The sequence below is a fragment of the Procambarus clarkii genome, chromosome 80 (genome assembly GCF_040958095.1).
Source record: "Procambarus clarkii isolate CNS0578487 chromosome 80, FALCON_Pclarkii_2.0, whole genome shotgun sequence".
In the NCBI taxonomy this organism is placed as follows: domain Eukaryota; kingdom Metazoa; phylum Arthropoda; class Malacostraca; order Decapoda; family Cambaridae; genus Procambarus; species Procambarus clarkii.
Window position 1 is genome coordinate 17087348 of NC_091229.1, and position 14872 is coordinate 17102219.

Sequence of the window (14872 nt, forward strand, 5' to 3'; positions counted from 1 at the left end):
ATAAACAGGCAAGCAGTCTCTTTTTTTTCTGTAAGTGTGACAAGGCATTGCCACCTGCCATTGGAGGACTGCCGAACATCAACACTACAACACTTTACCGTCACACTATAAACATACATGATAAAATATTGTTTATTGGCTTTAAACTGGTCTGGTCCTAGATATCTATATGTAAAGTAAAAACAAGATATTGAAGGTTTTGAAGTCATGCTGGTATGTCATAGGACTAATGATGTTTTTTAGTCTGTCAAATTGGGTATGGGGACGTATTGGGTAATCCATTGGACATATGTAATTGTAGAGAAATGTTAAGAACACTTGACTAGAGGGGAACTGAATCTTCCCCTCACTAAATTAAAATGATGAAAAGAAAATCATAATGACCTCGAAAATTATTTGAATTCCAGTTCCAATTTTTTTTAAGAGAATGTGTGTATATAGAACATAAGAGCTGCTTACGGTGGTAATCACAGCAGTAACACAAAGTAATGAAGCGACTATTACGCAAAGCGTTTCGGGAAAAACGGTGATTTAAAACGATTCTAAAACAAAACAAATAAAAAGATCCCCAGTAGGGGCGGGGCTCTCTTCTACGGAATTGTGGGCCTCGATTTTCAAGGACTTTTGGACAACTTATAATTTTAGCATTGTGTCAGCAGACCGGGCTTTGTTCATTTCCTCACCTCTGTACTGTGCTTGTTCGTGTAGGAACTGGGATAAGATGTTCTGGACACCTTACCCTTGTTGCTTTAAACTGGGTTCTTTTGTCTCACATCATCCCAGATCCTTCACTCATTCAGGAAGCTGTCTTCACTTTCATCTGTTCTTCCAACATCTCCTGACTCACCGTATACTTATAACTGTGCACTTGCATGAGATGAAGTCGACTGGTGTTCGACTTCATCCCAGATATGCTTGCAGATCCCTTTGCATTATCAGCATACCACCAATGTTATGGTTGTAATTACTAGTATCACGTCATCCCAATACAATAGTATGATAATGTCTTCTTGACAATACAACAATATGATAATGTATATTTCAAAGAAATATACAACTCTTCAGCTCTGTATATACAGCTTATGCATTATAAATTATTTATTAAATGATGATAATAATAATAATATTTATTACAGATGCAAAGCATCAGATTACAGTGGTTTCTTAGTGGATACAGTATTTGTACACTTTTATAAAGCCTCTAATATATCACTGAAGAAAAAATCTTGGAAAAACCTCAAATGAAAGTAGTAAAGGTCCAAAGATATGCAATAAGACAGCAGCACAACAATACTGATTTGATAACGAGTGATGATAAGAAACTGTTAAAAAAATGCCAGCTATAGTAAGATATTTGGCAACATACAGTTCACATTGCCATCGACTTGACGTAACAAAACCCTTCGCCACCCTGAACTCAATGAAGTTTTAATTCCTAACAATAGTAGTAAACGGAATCTCACTATGAATACCAAAAGAGGCAGACCTTGTGCTGAGCAAACACCTTGCTGCACTCCTCAAATCATCACAGCAAATAACTGAATTACCAGAGTATGGAGATCAGGATATATGCTATTTATTTACCTAAAAGATAAAAAATCAGGAGTCACTAAACTACATAACAGCGCCACTTATAAGCTTTGTAAGATACTAGAGAGACGTATCAGAACAAGAATAGAGGAAGCATTCAGATAAATTTCGCTTTGTCTTAAAACTTCGGCTGGAAATATTATATTCATATTATTTTATTCAAATTGTAAATAACGTTATATGTACCTTCTTATTGCTTCGCAATTTGAGGACGCAACATTGACTGACAATCTATGCTTCATCAACTTATATAAATGTTTCCATACACTAACAATCCAGCCTGTGTTCTGGAGTTGCCACAATGGACAGAAATAATGTACTTAAACGCTTGAACCTAACCTAACCTATTAACCCTGGCATAGAAAACGTTAATGTTTGTGAACCCTTGTGATGCAGAGTACTCCTTGATTTTTCCGTTCGGTATTTTGACGTCAAAATGCATTGTGTACTGTGTGAGAGTACGGGGAAATCAGTCAATGAGTTTAACTCTCACCTTGAAATATCTGAGTCATCCAGAGGGGGAAACTTCGCTCGTGGTGCCACACCTTACCATAAGTGGACCCCTGACGACGCCGTAGAAAGAGAGAGAGAGAGAGAGAGAGAGAGAGAGAGAGAGAGAGAGAGAAAGAGAGTGAGAGAGTGAGAGAGTGAGAGAGTGAGAGAGTGAGAGAGTGAGAGAGTGAGAGAGTGAGAGAGTGAGAGAGTGAGAGAGAGAGAGAAAGAGAGTGAGAGAGTGAGAGAGTGAGAGAGAGAGAGAGTGAGAGAGAGAGAGAGAGAGAGAGAGAGAGAGAGAGAGAGAGAGAGAGAGATGTACTCACCACACATGCCATGTAGACTTGTGCCTTGGTGTGCACTGTCAGTTTGGCATTTTCCCAAACGCGCTTTGTGAACCTGGCCAGTGTTGTTGCGACCTTCCCGAAACGCCTGTTGAGCTCAGTGTCCAGGGAAAGGGTGTCTGAGATTGTGGAGCCCAGGTACACAAACTCGTGAACTGCCTCCAGCACATAGGCTGCTATATTTATACAGGGTAGCTCATTGACATCTTGTCCCATCACCAGTGTCTTCTTCAGGCTGATTGTCAGCCCGAATGCGGAACAGGCTGCGGCAAAGCGGTTGAGTAGCTGCTGCAGGCCTTCTGCTGTGTGTGTGGTGATCGCTGCGTTGTCGGCGAAGAGGAACTCCCTGAGGATTCGTCATCTGTACTGTTGTCTTTACTCGGAGTCTGGATAGATTGTAGAGCTTTCCATCAGATCTTGTACGGAGATAGATGCCTTCTGTGGTTGTTCCAAAGGCATGCTTGACGAGGATCGCGAAGATGCCAAACAGGGTTGGAGCAAGAACAAACCCCTGTTTAACACCACTGTTGATGTTGAATGGTTCAGAAGTTGAGCCGTCGTACACGACTGTCCCCTTCATGTCCTTGTGGAACGATTGTATCATGCTGAGCAGTATGGGTGGACAGCCAATTTTGGCCAAAATCTTGAAGAGTCCGTCCCTGCTCACGAGGTCGAAGGCCTTTGTAAGGTCAATGAAGGCGATGTATAAGGCTTTTCTCTGCTCCCTGCACTTTTCTTGAAGCTGTCTCAGGGAGAACACCATGTCAGTGGTCGACCTCTAAGCTCGAAAACCACACTGTGACTCGGGGTACATTCTTTCGGCAAGAATCTGAAGCCTGACCAAGACGACCCTGGCGAAGAGTTTGCCGACGACGCTGAGGAGGGAGATGCTGCGATAGTTGTTGACATCGCTTCTGTCACCTTTATTTTTGTAGAGAGTGATGATGTTTGCATCTCTCATGTCTTGTGACACCGAGCCCTCCCTCCAGCACTGGCACAGAAGTTCATGGAGCTCAGTTTTAAGTGTTCCACGAGCGCACTTGAGAACTTCAGGTGGAATCCCGTCGTCTCCTGGGGCTTTCCCTGAGGAAAGTGAATCTACTGCTTTCTCAACTTCTTCCACAATTGGTTCAAGATCAAGTTCTTCCATGACGGGCAGGCACTCGATTGCATCCAAAGCCTCTATGCTGACCAAGTTCTCTCTCTGGAGTAGAGTTCAGAGTAATGTTCCACCCAGCGATTCATCTGTTGATCACGGTCTTTAATGAACTCTCCAGTGGCTGACTTCAGAGGAGCCATCCTCTTGTGTGTAGGGCCTGTTGCCTGTTTGATCCCTTCGTACATGCCTCTTATGTTGCCGACAGTGGCCGCAGTCTGGAAGTTTGTTGCCTCTACTACGGGCAGTACGGAGGACCTGTAGGTTACTTTCTGAGGGCAGGTTCTTGTAGGATGAGAGAGCTCGTCTCTTTTCCTCTACGAGGGGTAACAGTTCCTCTGCACTGGCCTCGAAGCAATCTGCTGAATTGTTCTGCCTCTTACCGAAAGTGGACAATGGCAGTGTTGAAAATAGTACCCCTGACATGTGGCCACCTCTCACTTGCGATATCACACGGTGGAACAGGAAGGGCATTTACCAACGCCGCAGTGAATTCCTCCACCTTGTGAAGGTCACGGGTCTTGTTTACGTTAATGCGTGGTCTTCCATCCTTCTTTGCTCTGTGGATTTTCCGGGGCTGGAACTTTACTCTGCAAACGACGAGAGAGTGGTCGGTGTCACAATCTGCGCTCTGGAAGCTGCGGGTCAGTTTGACGTTTCTCAGATTGTTACACCCTGTAAGCACCAGGTCGAGTTGGTGCTAGTGCTTGCACTTGGGGTGTCTCCAGGAAACCTTGTGCTGGAGCTTGGTGTCGAAGAAGAAATTGGTGATGCGTTAACAACACTCCTCTTGTACCTGTCAGGGCAGTCGCTGTTGGCAGTCGCTTTCGCCAATATAGAAGCATCAAGAAATATGGACCAATAGGCTTTCTACAAACACTTCTATTCAATACCCATTGTTTGTGTTCTGTCTTGTGTTGATACTTTTAATACCTTATTAATATCCCCTCTTGTTCTGTCTTGTGTTAATGCCACATCACCCCTCCCACCTCACTCAAATGTAGATATAAAATCGGAGATACGTAAGTTCTAATCAGTTGTGTATTTGTGAACTAAAGTCTTTGAAAATGTAATAAGTTTTACGAAACGCGCCCGTGTCGCGTCAGACTAGAAATAAAAATGAATTTTGGAGAATTGATTTTTGATTTACCTCCAACAGTGAAGCGTAATGTACGAAAGATTGAGAAAATTCGTGTTAGAATTATTAATCTTACTTTTTCGGTCATATTTAATAATATATGTCTACAGGAAAGACTGCTACCAAAATATACTAATATATATATATATATATATATATATATATATATATATATATATATATATATATATATATATATATATATATATATATATATATATATATATATATATGTATATATATATATATATATATATATATATATATATATGTATATATATATATATATATATATATATATATATATATGTATAGATATATATATATATATATATATATATATATATATATATATATATATTATACATATATATATATATATATATATATATATATATATATATATATATATATATATATATATATATATATATATATATGACTCTGAAAACTCACACCCCAGAAGTGACTCGAGCCCATACTGCCAGGAGCAACGCAACTGGTATCAACAGGACGCCTTAATCCAGTTGACCATCATGACCGGACATAAGGAAGTGATAGCCGAAGCTATCTGAACCACTTTCCCGCCGGCACTCGGATGGTAATCTTGGGCATAGCATTTTATCAAATCACCTCATTCTTTGGGTCACACGTGAGGAACACAAATGTGAACAAGCCTGAATGGTCCCCAGGACTATATGCGACTGAATACCAGTTGCGTTGCTCCTGGCAGTATGGGTTCGAGTCACTACTGGGGTGTGAGTTTTCATATATAACTGAAAACTCACACCCCAGAAGTGACTCGAACCCATACTGCCAGAAGCAATGCATCTGATGTACAGGATCCCTTAACCACTCGACCGACACGACCGAACAAAAAAAGGATGGTAGCCGAGGCTAATTTCCCATTCCCCCGCCGGCACTCTGTTGGAAATCTTGGGCATGGTATTTTATCAAATCACCTCATTCTTTGGGGTACACGTGAGGAACACAAATGTGAACAAGTCTGAACGGTCTCCAGGCATATATGCAACTGAAAACTCACGTCCAAGAAGTGACTCAAACCCATACTGCCAGCAGCAATGCATCTGTACATCAGATGCATTTCTGTACATCAGATGCATTCCTTCTGGCAGTATGAGTTCGAATCACTTCTGGGGTATGAGTTTAAAGTGGCACTTTAAACCACTTCACTTATGGTTGTTCCTTCTCATAAGAATAATTTATCTATTGACTTACTTTACTGAAAATCACTACAGGTATTGACCATTCTTAGTTTCGTTATGTGATTAACTAATCGACGTAAAATCGTTAAACTATTATAAGTTCAAAAATGTTCAAGCTCGGCATCTTTAGAAACAAAGGAAAGGGAAAACAACTAATACCACAAGGAATTCGGGAGACTTACTAATTAAAACCCCATGGAACCCTCTATGGGGTTTAAATAAACCCCATAGAGGGGTTCGATAAACCCTTACCGCCAGAAAAGAATCACTCATAAGCTAGAATGCAATCACATCATATACCTACACCCAAACCCAGCAGCGTCGATCCTGACTAAACCAATGCCAGTGAAACGAATGACAGGAAAATAGCTACCATTCATGGGATTGTGAAAACTGTGTCGCACTCTGTCCTCCGTTGTCGCTCTGCCTTAAACAGTATAAAACTAATCAATGATGTTAAAGAAACAGGAATGACATGATTATATTACATTCAATTTTAGGGGAATTCGATGAAGTTAAAATCTTCAATTAGAGAAGCAGCAAATTGAAGGGACAACGATGAAAAGTACAGGCATAGAGAAGCTACAGAGACGTCAAAAAAACATCCTTAGCATAACAATTGTTAATACAAAGAACATATTCACTGTAGCGCCTGAAACAACCTCAAGACAAAAACTTTAAGTAATGTATAAAAACAAAACGAGTAAATAGAGTCTTTACATTAATCAAACGACTACTTAAAAATAGAGCTCAAACATCCACACTCGAAAAGGATATTAATAGTAGTAAACATCGATCAGTCTCAGGAGACTATGGAGTTGCGCTCTGGTTGTCGGTGTGGAGTGACCTCTCCAGGGCGCAAAGTCAAGGTAGGTTGATACGGGAGAGAAGCTGTTACCCATGCAGCAGGTCTCCCCCCCCCCCCCTAATCTCCAGCGAGCAAAGCCAGGGTAGGTTGATACGGAGGAGAAGCTGTTACCCATGCAGCAGGTCCGCCCCTCTCCACGGCGCCGAAAGTCTCCAATGGAAAGGCAAACGCCAATACGATTGGTTCCAGCGCCGTCGCAGGAACTGTCAGAACGAGGATGAAGGCAACAACGAACTGCCCTAGAGGCTCCAGCTCCGGAGCTTAAAGGTTAAATTTATTAATGGTTAAGGGTATACCTGCCAGTCAGGAAACAAAGTATTACAAGTTGAGTAAAAATCTATTAAGCAGAGAATAGAAAGTAATTAAGGCGCCACCAGGATCGATACTGACACCCATGTTGTTACCGGCAAATGTTAACTATTTTTGTCTACTTTTTTAATTGCTTTTGTGGAATAAAAAAAAAAAAGTCTCACCCTGACCCTTGCGCTATTGTCTGGGAACTCTAACCTTAATGGGAACACATTCAATAAAATATATATTTTTGTACTATTCAAAGACTGGATAGCATTTCTTCCATTGTTTATTTAATTATTTTTTTAATCCCCTGTCTGCACCTGTACTCTAGGTGACAGACACTTGGGACGCTGAGCCGTTGAATAAAGACACTTGGGACGCTGTACTGTTGGATACAGAAACTTGGGACGCTGTACTGTTGGATACAGACACTTGGGACGCTGTACTGTTGGATACAGACACTTGGGACGCTGTACTGTTGGATACAGACACTTGGGACGCTGTACTGTTGGATACAGACACTTGGGACGCTGTACTGTTGGATACAGACACTTGGAACGCTGTACTGTTGGATACAGACACTTGGGACGCTGTACTGTTGGATACAGACACTTGGGACGCTGTACTGTTGGATACAGACACTTGGAACGCTGTACTGTTGGATACAGACACTTGGGACGCTGTACTGTTGGATACAGACACTTGGGACGCTGTACTGTTGGATACAGACACTTGGGACGCTGTACTGTTGGATACAGACACTTGGAACGCTGTACTGTTGGATACAGACACTTGGGACGCTGTACTGTTGGATACAGACACTTGGGACGCTGTACTGTTGGATACAGACACTTGGAACGCTGTACTGTTGGATACAGACACTTGGAACGCTGTACTGTTGGATACAGACACTTGGGACGCTGTACTGTTGGATACAGACACTTGGGACGCTGTACTGTTGGATACAGACACTTGGGACGCTGTACTGTTGGATACAGACACTTGGGACGCTGTACTGTTGGATACAGACACTTGGGACGCTGTACTGTTGGATACAGACACTTGGAACGCTGTACTGTTGGATACAGACACTTGGGACGCTGTATTGTTGGGTTCAGGCACTTGGGACGCTGTATTGTTGGATTCAGAAACTTGGGATGTTATGGTGCTAGATACGGGCACTCGGTACGTTTTACAGACAGATATATCGATTGGGACGTTATGCTGCTAGATATGGACTCTTGGGATGCTGAACTGGTAGATATATTCCTCACAAGTGGAACACCAGTACCACTTGTGAGGTTGAACAATTACACTTGGGACCCTTCAGATAAATAAAAGTGTATGTTCCAGATACCACAAATTTCTTCTTAATTTTCTGTTATATTTTCACTTGACTTCGGTTTAATAACATATGGGAAATTACTTTCGAATTGACATTCCATTACACATTTCATATTTTTTTCTTTGTATCACTTCTGTTATGAATTCTAATTATTTTGGTAGAGTTATATTTATTGATAATGTTTTCTATGCATCTATTCCATTAGATTTTGGGAAATAAATAACATCATCCACATCCGCTGGATGTGGATGTATGAGTGGGCGAGTACCATGAGTCGTTGAGAACTGTGGGTGAAGCAGGGCGTGGGTGAGTACTCCTGGTGTGGATGAATGAGTGCTGTAAGTGATGCGAGGTGAGAACTGCAAGTGATTTAGTGTATATATGAGAGCGTGGATGAAGAATGGCGTGAATAAGTGGATGGTGAATAATATAGATTGGTGATTCTGTGGGTGACATTTGGTGTGGGTGGATGAGTTCTGTGGGTGACGCTATTGCGGGTGGATGAGAACTGTGGGCCACGCTGAGTGTGAGTGAGGTAATTATTGTGGGCCACTGTGGGTGTGGTTGGGTGAGAACCGTGGGGTGATGCCAGGTGTTAGTATATGTATGACGCTGCATGTGAGTGTGGGTGGATGAACACTGTGGGTGACGCTGGGTGTAGATGAACGAGCATGTGAGTACTGTAGGTAATGTTAGGCTTCCATATGGAATATAAATAAATGTTTAATTTTGGAACAATCACACTGGAAACTGTTGACCTTCACTGAGCGGTATAAAAGGACGCGTTGGCTCCAGCTGAACACAGTCAGCCGACAGTCACCCCACAGTCATGACGTCCCTGGTGAGTTATACACCCGTCCTACGAGATACATGTACACCGAGATGTATACTCCAATCCTTGGTATACATGCACTGAGGGTTTACCTTGGTCCTACACAATGTTGAGGAAATAGTTGCTATGTTGTTAAGCTATTGTGGTGGCCTTAACTATCCTCCGAAGGTAAAAAGATCAATCATGAGATGATTTCGGGGCGTAGCGTCCACACGGCCCGGTCCTCAACAAGGCCTCCTTGTTGTTACACATCCCCCAGGAAGCAGCCCGTAGCAGCTGTCTTACTTCCAGGTACCTATTTACTGCAAGGTGAACATAAACATCAGGGTCAAAGAATCTCTGTCCATTAGTTTCCGCCTCAGCAGGGGATCGAATCCAGACCTTAGGACTTCGAATCCCGAGCGCTGTCCACTCAGCCGTCAGGCCTCTTCAGGGTGTTGTCTATGGCACAACACTTTCTTGTTCTTAAGCCTGTTAGATTTAGTATCTTACATTTACTATTGAAAGTTATATTGTTCCTTTACATTTTATTTGCTGATTGTGTTTATAAATATTTCCTTAAAAGTACATTTAGTCACATTATTTTAGGGTTTTAGACATAGAAAACGATGAGTAAGTTACCAGATAAAATTTAACAGTGATGACATTACCAAATCTGAATACGTAGAGATCTGAGAGTCATGATTAGTTAGGATTTTTAATCTAAGAAATCGATGTATAAATGTTTTACATATGAACCAAAAAGTAGATCAAAATTCATTACTGGAAGAGTCCGTAATATGTCATCAATGAATATGTATACTCAGAGAGATGTCCCCGCCGCTCGGTGGATATACACTGAGAGCTTACCTTAGTCCAGGACTATGTTTAAGGCTACAGTATGGTTGCTGGTTGGTCAGTAAGCACTTGTGGTGGTTTATAAATAACCCTCCAGAAGTTGATAGGTCTTAAGCCCAAACTAAGACATATTATTGTTTAGTTTTATCTAGCTTTTGATTTTCTTTGTTTGGTCCCATTTAAATCGCGTAATTCTAAATTCTTTAGAAAAGTAATAACTGATGACAAAGTTAATCCTGGAATTAGAAACCACCTTATGAGAGATATTAGGAAAGCTTACTAATTGCGTCTGTAATAAACGTAAATTAAGATTTACTTATCTTCCTGTTTGAAACCTACCATATGAAAGCAATTAGAAAGGATTAACTTACATTCACTCGAAAGGTAATTAGTAGGAGGTGACATGATTGATGTATATTAATCAATTAAAGGGTTTAACGAAATCTATGATCAAAATGAACTCAAAATAGAACACGTAACATTGGAAGCAAATTGAAAAAAAATAGAATCAGAAACGATTCCGGTATATGTACAATGAAATCACATTAACGTGGTGTATAAATGTGAAAATCAGTATCATGAAAATTTCGAATCATGAGGAAGATTCGAACCCACACACTTGGTACTCCCTGAAATCACTACATTCTAGACCACCTAGCACCCGCCCTAGACCAGCACACCACGACACCTCCAAAGTTTGAACAAATCCACAAGGTCCGTGATTAGGGTTCGAAATTACGCCTGGGATGATGCCAGACACTGCATTAGTCTTCTCCGGTAAACATAGGTTCAGATGTATGGGGCTTCTGATTTATGGAACATATTTCAGGAAAACATAACAGACATGGGCTAGCTGGTTCGTTTAATGTGAAATTTTGTTTGGTATATATAGGAATACCCATCTTTTGTTTCCTGTATTGTAGTTGTAGTTATCTTTGAGCCATTAATCTAAATAGGGATCTTAAAGGTGATCGTTTAATTGTTTGAATTATATATAAGTCCTGAATATAAAATTCTGCTTGTAATTGAAAATACTTTAAGCTTCACTCATTTTAAGTGTAATCTCATTGACTAATGTTTGTGTTGATCTTACAGGTGATTGTTGCCGCCCTGGCCACCTCCTGCTTTGTGGCCACAAGCGCTGAGCCTTCCCCAGTTGCTAAGCCTTCCCCAGTTGCTGAGCCTGGCTACTTAGGGGGATTCGGTCGTGGTTTCGGAGGCTTTGGGGGAGGATACGGCGGCTTCGGTGGAGGTTATGGAGGCTACGGAGGCTTCTATCGTGGAAAGAGGAGCGCTGAGCCTGTTGCTGAGCCTGAAGCTGAGCCCGGTTACCTAGGAGGCTTCAGAGGCTTTGGAGGAGGATATGGAGGCTATGGTGGAGGTTATGGAGGCTATGGTGGAGGTTATGGAGGATACGGAGGCTTCTATCGTGGAAAGAGGAGCGCTGAGCCTGTTGCTGAGCCTGAAGCTGAGCCTGGTTACCGAGGCGGCTTCAGAGGCTTTGGAGGCATCGGTGGAGGATATGGAGGCTATGGTGGAGGTTATGGAGGCTATGGTGGAGGTTATGGAGGATACGGAGGCTTTTATCGTGGAAAGAGGAGCGCTGAGCCTGTTGCTGAGCCTGAAGCTGAGCCTGGTTACCTAGGCGGCTTCAGAGGCTTTGGAGGCTTCGGGGGAGGATATGGAGGCTATGGTGGAGGTTATGGAGGATACGGAGGCTTCTATCGTGGAAAGAGGAGCGCTGAGCCTGGTTACCTAGGCGGAATTGGAGGCTTTGGCAGAGGTTTTGGAGGGGGCTATGGAGGCTACGGAGGCTATGGGGGCTATGGATACTATGGCTGAACATCAGCAACTGTCTGCTGACTTATTATGATTGAGATTTAAAATGTAAAATATATAAATTAAAAGACGACAAATTTCTCCCATGATTTTCTTTCGGTTCTCCATTGCGTATTTCCGGTGAAAATATATATTTCATTGACAGTATTGCAGAAATAGTATGTCACTGTTCTTTTACTTACATAATCCACAATCAATTAAAAAGTTGTATACAATAAAAATTATTTAATTCTACACGACCAGACGAACTTATTATAGATTTATGGCCAAAATCTGTCAGGCTACTATCTAATCTTGTTTATATGACTCCAAGTTAGTGGATTGACTTGTGTAAACCTCAACACGTAATCAGTGCTATTGGTGGTATATCATTATAAAATGTGTCATTGTGTTATTTATTATAGACTTGTGGGTTGGTTGGTGTTGTCGTCGTTGATCCTTCTCTACGGACAACCCAACCCACAACTCGGTAGAGTGCTTATACTTCACTAGGAGATCACACTAGGCGCTTCTGGCCCTTGGAGAGGGGCTCAACGTCACACATTTAGGGGATGCGGCTCCCACACCTAGCCTCGTTGTCACGTGCACACACCCACTCGAGCCGCTGTGACTCCCCACTCTCTCCTTAGGTAATATGATCTCCTCGATCCCCTTTTGGCTTATTAATACTACCTTCTACCCTGTCCAGAGCAGTGGTTCTTGGTTCTTTCTCTCTCTCTCTCCTTCTTTACTACCTCCTGGGAAGCCTCACTAGGACAAGGGCAAACACCAGCAAATTGGAATAAATTTACTGGACAAAGCACATACACGATACATACACACATATAATAATAATGAATCCTATACTCTATAATATTACAATCAGGTTGCACTCCAACACCATCAGAACTCTACCATCAGCTTATCAAGTGGTATCCTATCTCCTGGTTCACCACCTGACACTATCAACCTCCTCAAGTTGATCAAGTCTACATACACTGTTGTACCATCAGCAAGAGAATATATATATGTATCTATAAATGTGTACAATGAAAATCAACCTGTGAATGCAATAACATATATCAGTATAAATGTTCCTTGGTACACAACAATGATCAATCGATCACTCTATCAGTCCTCAAACACATACATCTGTAGGTAATCCAGCCTACGACTGCAACTCTAAACTTCAGAATAAAACACTCCTTGACTTGAGAATGCAAACAACCACTCACCTCTCACTACGTCTTGCACACTAATGACAACCAAACACTATCAACTCCCTACAAGTAATCCACCAGAACTTCCCTTCCACCTCTGGAAGTTCACTACCCTGATAGCTTCAGGTTCTTCCGGGCTTCACTACCGGGATCCTCTGCAGCTCCTCCAGGCTGCTATCATGAAGTTTCCTTGAGCAACTACGGTGCTTCACCCTTCTGCTAGGTTCCTCCACACAGCTCTCTTGGCTGCTACACCATGAAGTTTCCTCGAGCAACTATGGTGCTTCTCCACCTTTACAGAAGCATGTGACACTCCTCTTCACTGCTTCTCCTCCCAGGTCGAGGTCCTCTGCTTCACTACCTTGGAGTCTCATCACTTACCTCATCTAGGCTGGCTTCGAAGTCCTCAGCAACTTCTTCCCCAAAGACAAACCTGCAACCCATCGACACTCCAATAAAAATGTTTCCCCTTTAACACATAAACAAAAATAACCACACAATATGCTTGCCTCAAACCTCTATCTGTCCTCAACATACAGTGAGAGTGGACTCCCCCGTTTTGGGCGGGTCCATACTCCACCTCGCCCGGCGGCGGTCCTCACTCGCTGGGAGGGTCTTCCTCCGTCAGGAGCCGGGCTCCCTCAGTCGCCTGCCAGCGCTCAGAGGGGACGGACGTCGCTCCGTGTTCCTCCCTCTTCACTCTCCTATTTCAGGCTTTCTGCCTTATTAAAACATGTCTAACTTATAAATAAACATCGCTACTGTCGCTGGGCACACGACCAACTACAAGCAATCACTATGAACTGGCGTATATCGTGCTTACCACAGATTAACTGGTCGAGGGCGCTTCTCCCTCTGACGGCGTCTGGTCACGGCGCTTCCACGGCCCACAATAATGCCTCTGGGCGCTTTAATAAACACTTCGTCGACCAGGACTTGAGACCACAACGTTCCCAGCTCGGTTCCACAGCTGGTACGTCTGCACACTTCTCTTCTCTTCGAGATATATCACTAGGGGTTCCCTTCTGGCAGGAGCTCAACGGAGCGCAGCTTTCCCCTGCGATGTCTGGCACTCAAGTGAGGTCAAAGCCCCTCCAGAAGCGAGCCTCACGCCTCCAGCAAAATGTCCACATCTCCTAGCCAGTCATTTATCTATTTCCTTACTTACTGCCCATAATCTTAAACTGCTCATTGAATCCACCATACTATTTTTCATATGGGTTATCACCTCAATATATGCTAGACCTTCTAATCAGGTCAGGCTTGATGAATAACTCTCAAGGAGGGAGACTCGTTTCTCCTGCAGGCTGAGATCATAACATATGTATAAGTTGATAAGGAAATCTACCACTGATAAACATTAACATGAATTAATATTATGGGGCACTCCGCTTTGTCTGGGTCTCTCTCTCTTCTCTCTCATCTCTCTACTCCTTCCGCCCTCTCTCATCCTTCTTCCCCCTCTCCCTTTCTCCTCGTTTCTCCCTCCCCCCCAACATTCTCCTCTTCCCCTTTCCTCTACTCTTTCTGTCTCCAGTCTCTCCACCTTTCTCCTCTCGCACACATTGTCCCCTCCCTCCTGTCCTCCCCTCTCAACCCTTTCCCCCAATTTCCTCCCCCTCTTTCACTTCTCCCCCTTCTGCTACCCCCTCCATCTTTCTGACTCCCTCCCCCTCTTCCTTTTCCTTCACACTTCTGCTAAAACCCTCCTC

At 42.7% G+C, this 14872-nt stretch overlaps 1 protein-coding gene across 1 annotated transcript; it reads left to right on the forward strand.

Moving 5' to 3' along the window:
* Positions 1-9260: 9260 nt before the first annotated feature.
* On the forward strand, positions 9261-12042 carry LOC123746378 (pupal cuticle protein Edg-91-like). The gene is made up of 2 exons (XM_045727883.2): positions 9261-9294; positions 11218-12042. Exons 1-2 carry the CDS (start codon positions 9283-9285, stop codon positions 11962-11964), a joined length of 759 nt encoding a protein of 252 aa, XP_045583839.2. The 5' UTR covers positions 9261-9282; the 3' UTR covers positions 11965-12042.
* Positions 12043-14872: the final 2830 nt, after the last annotated feature.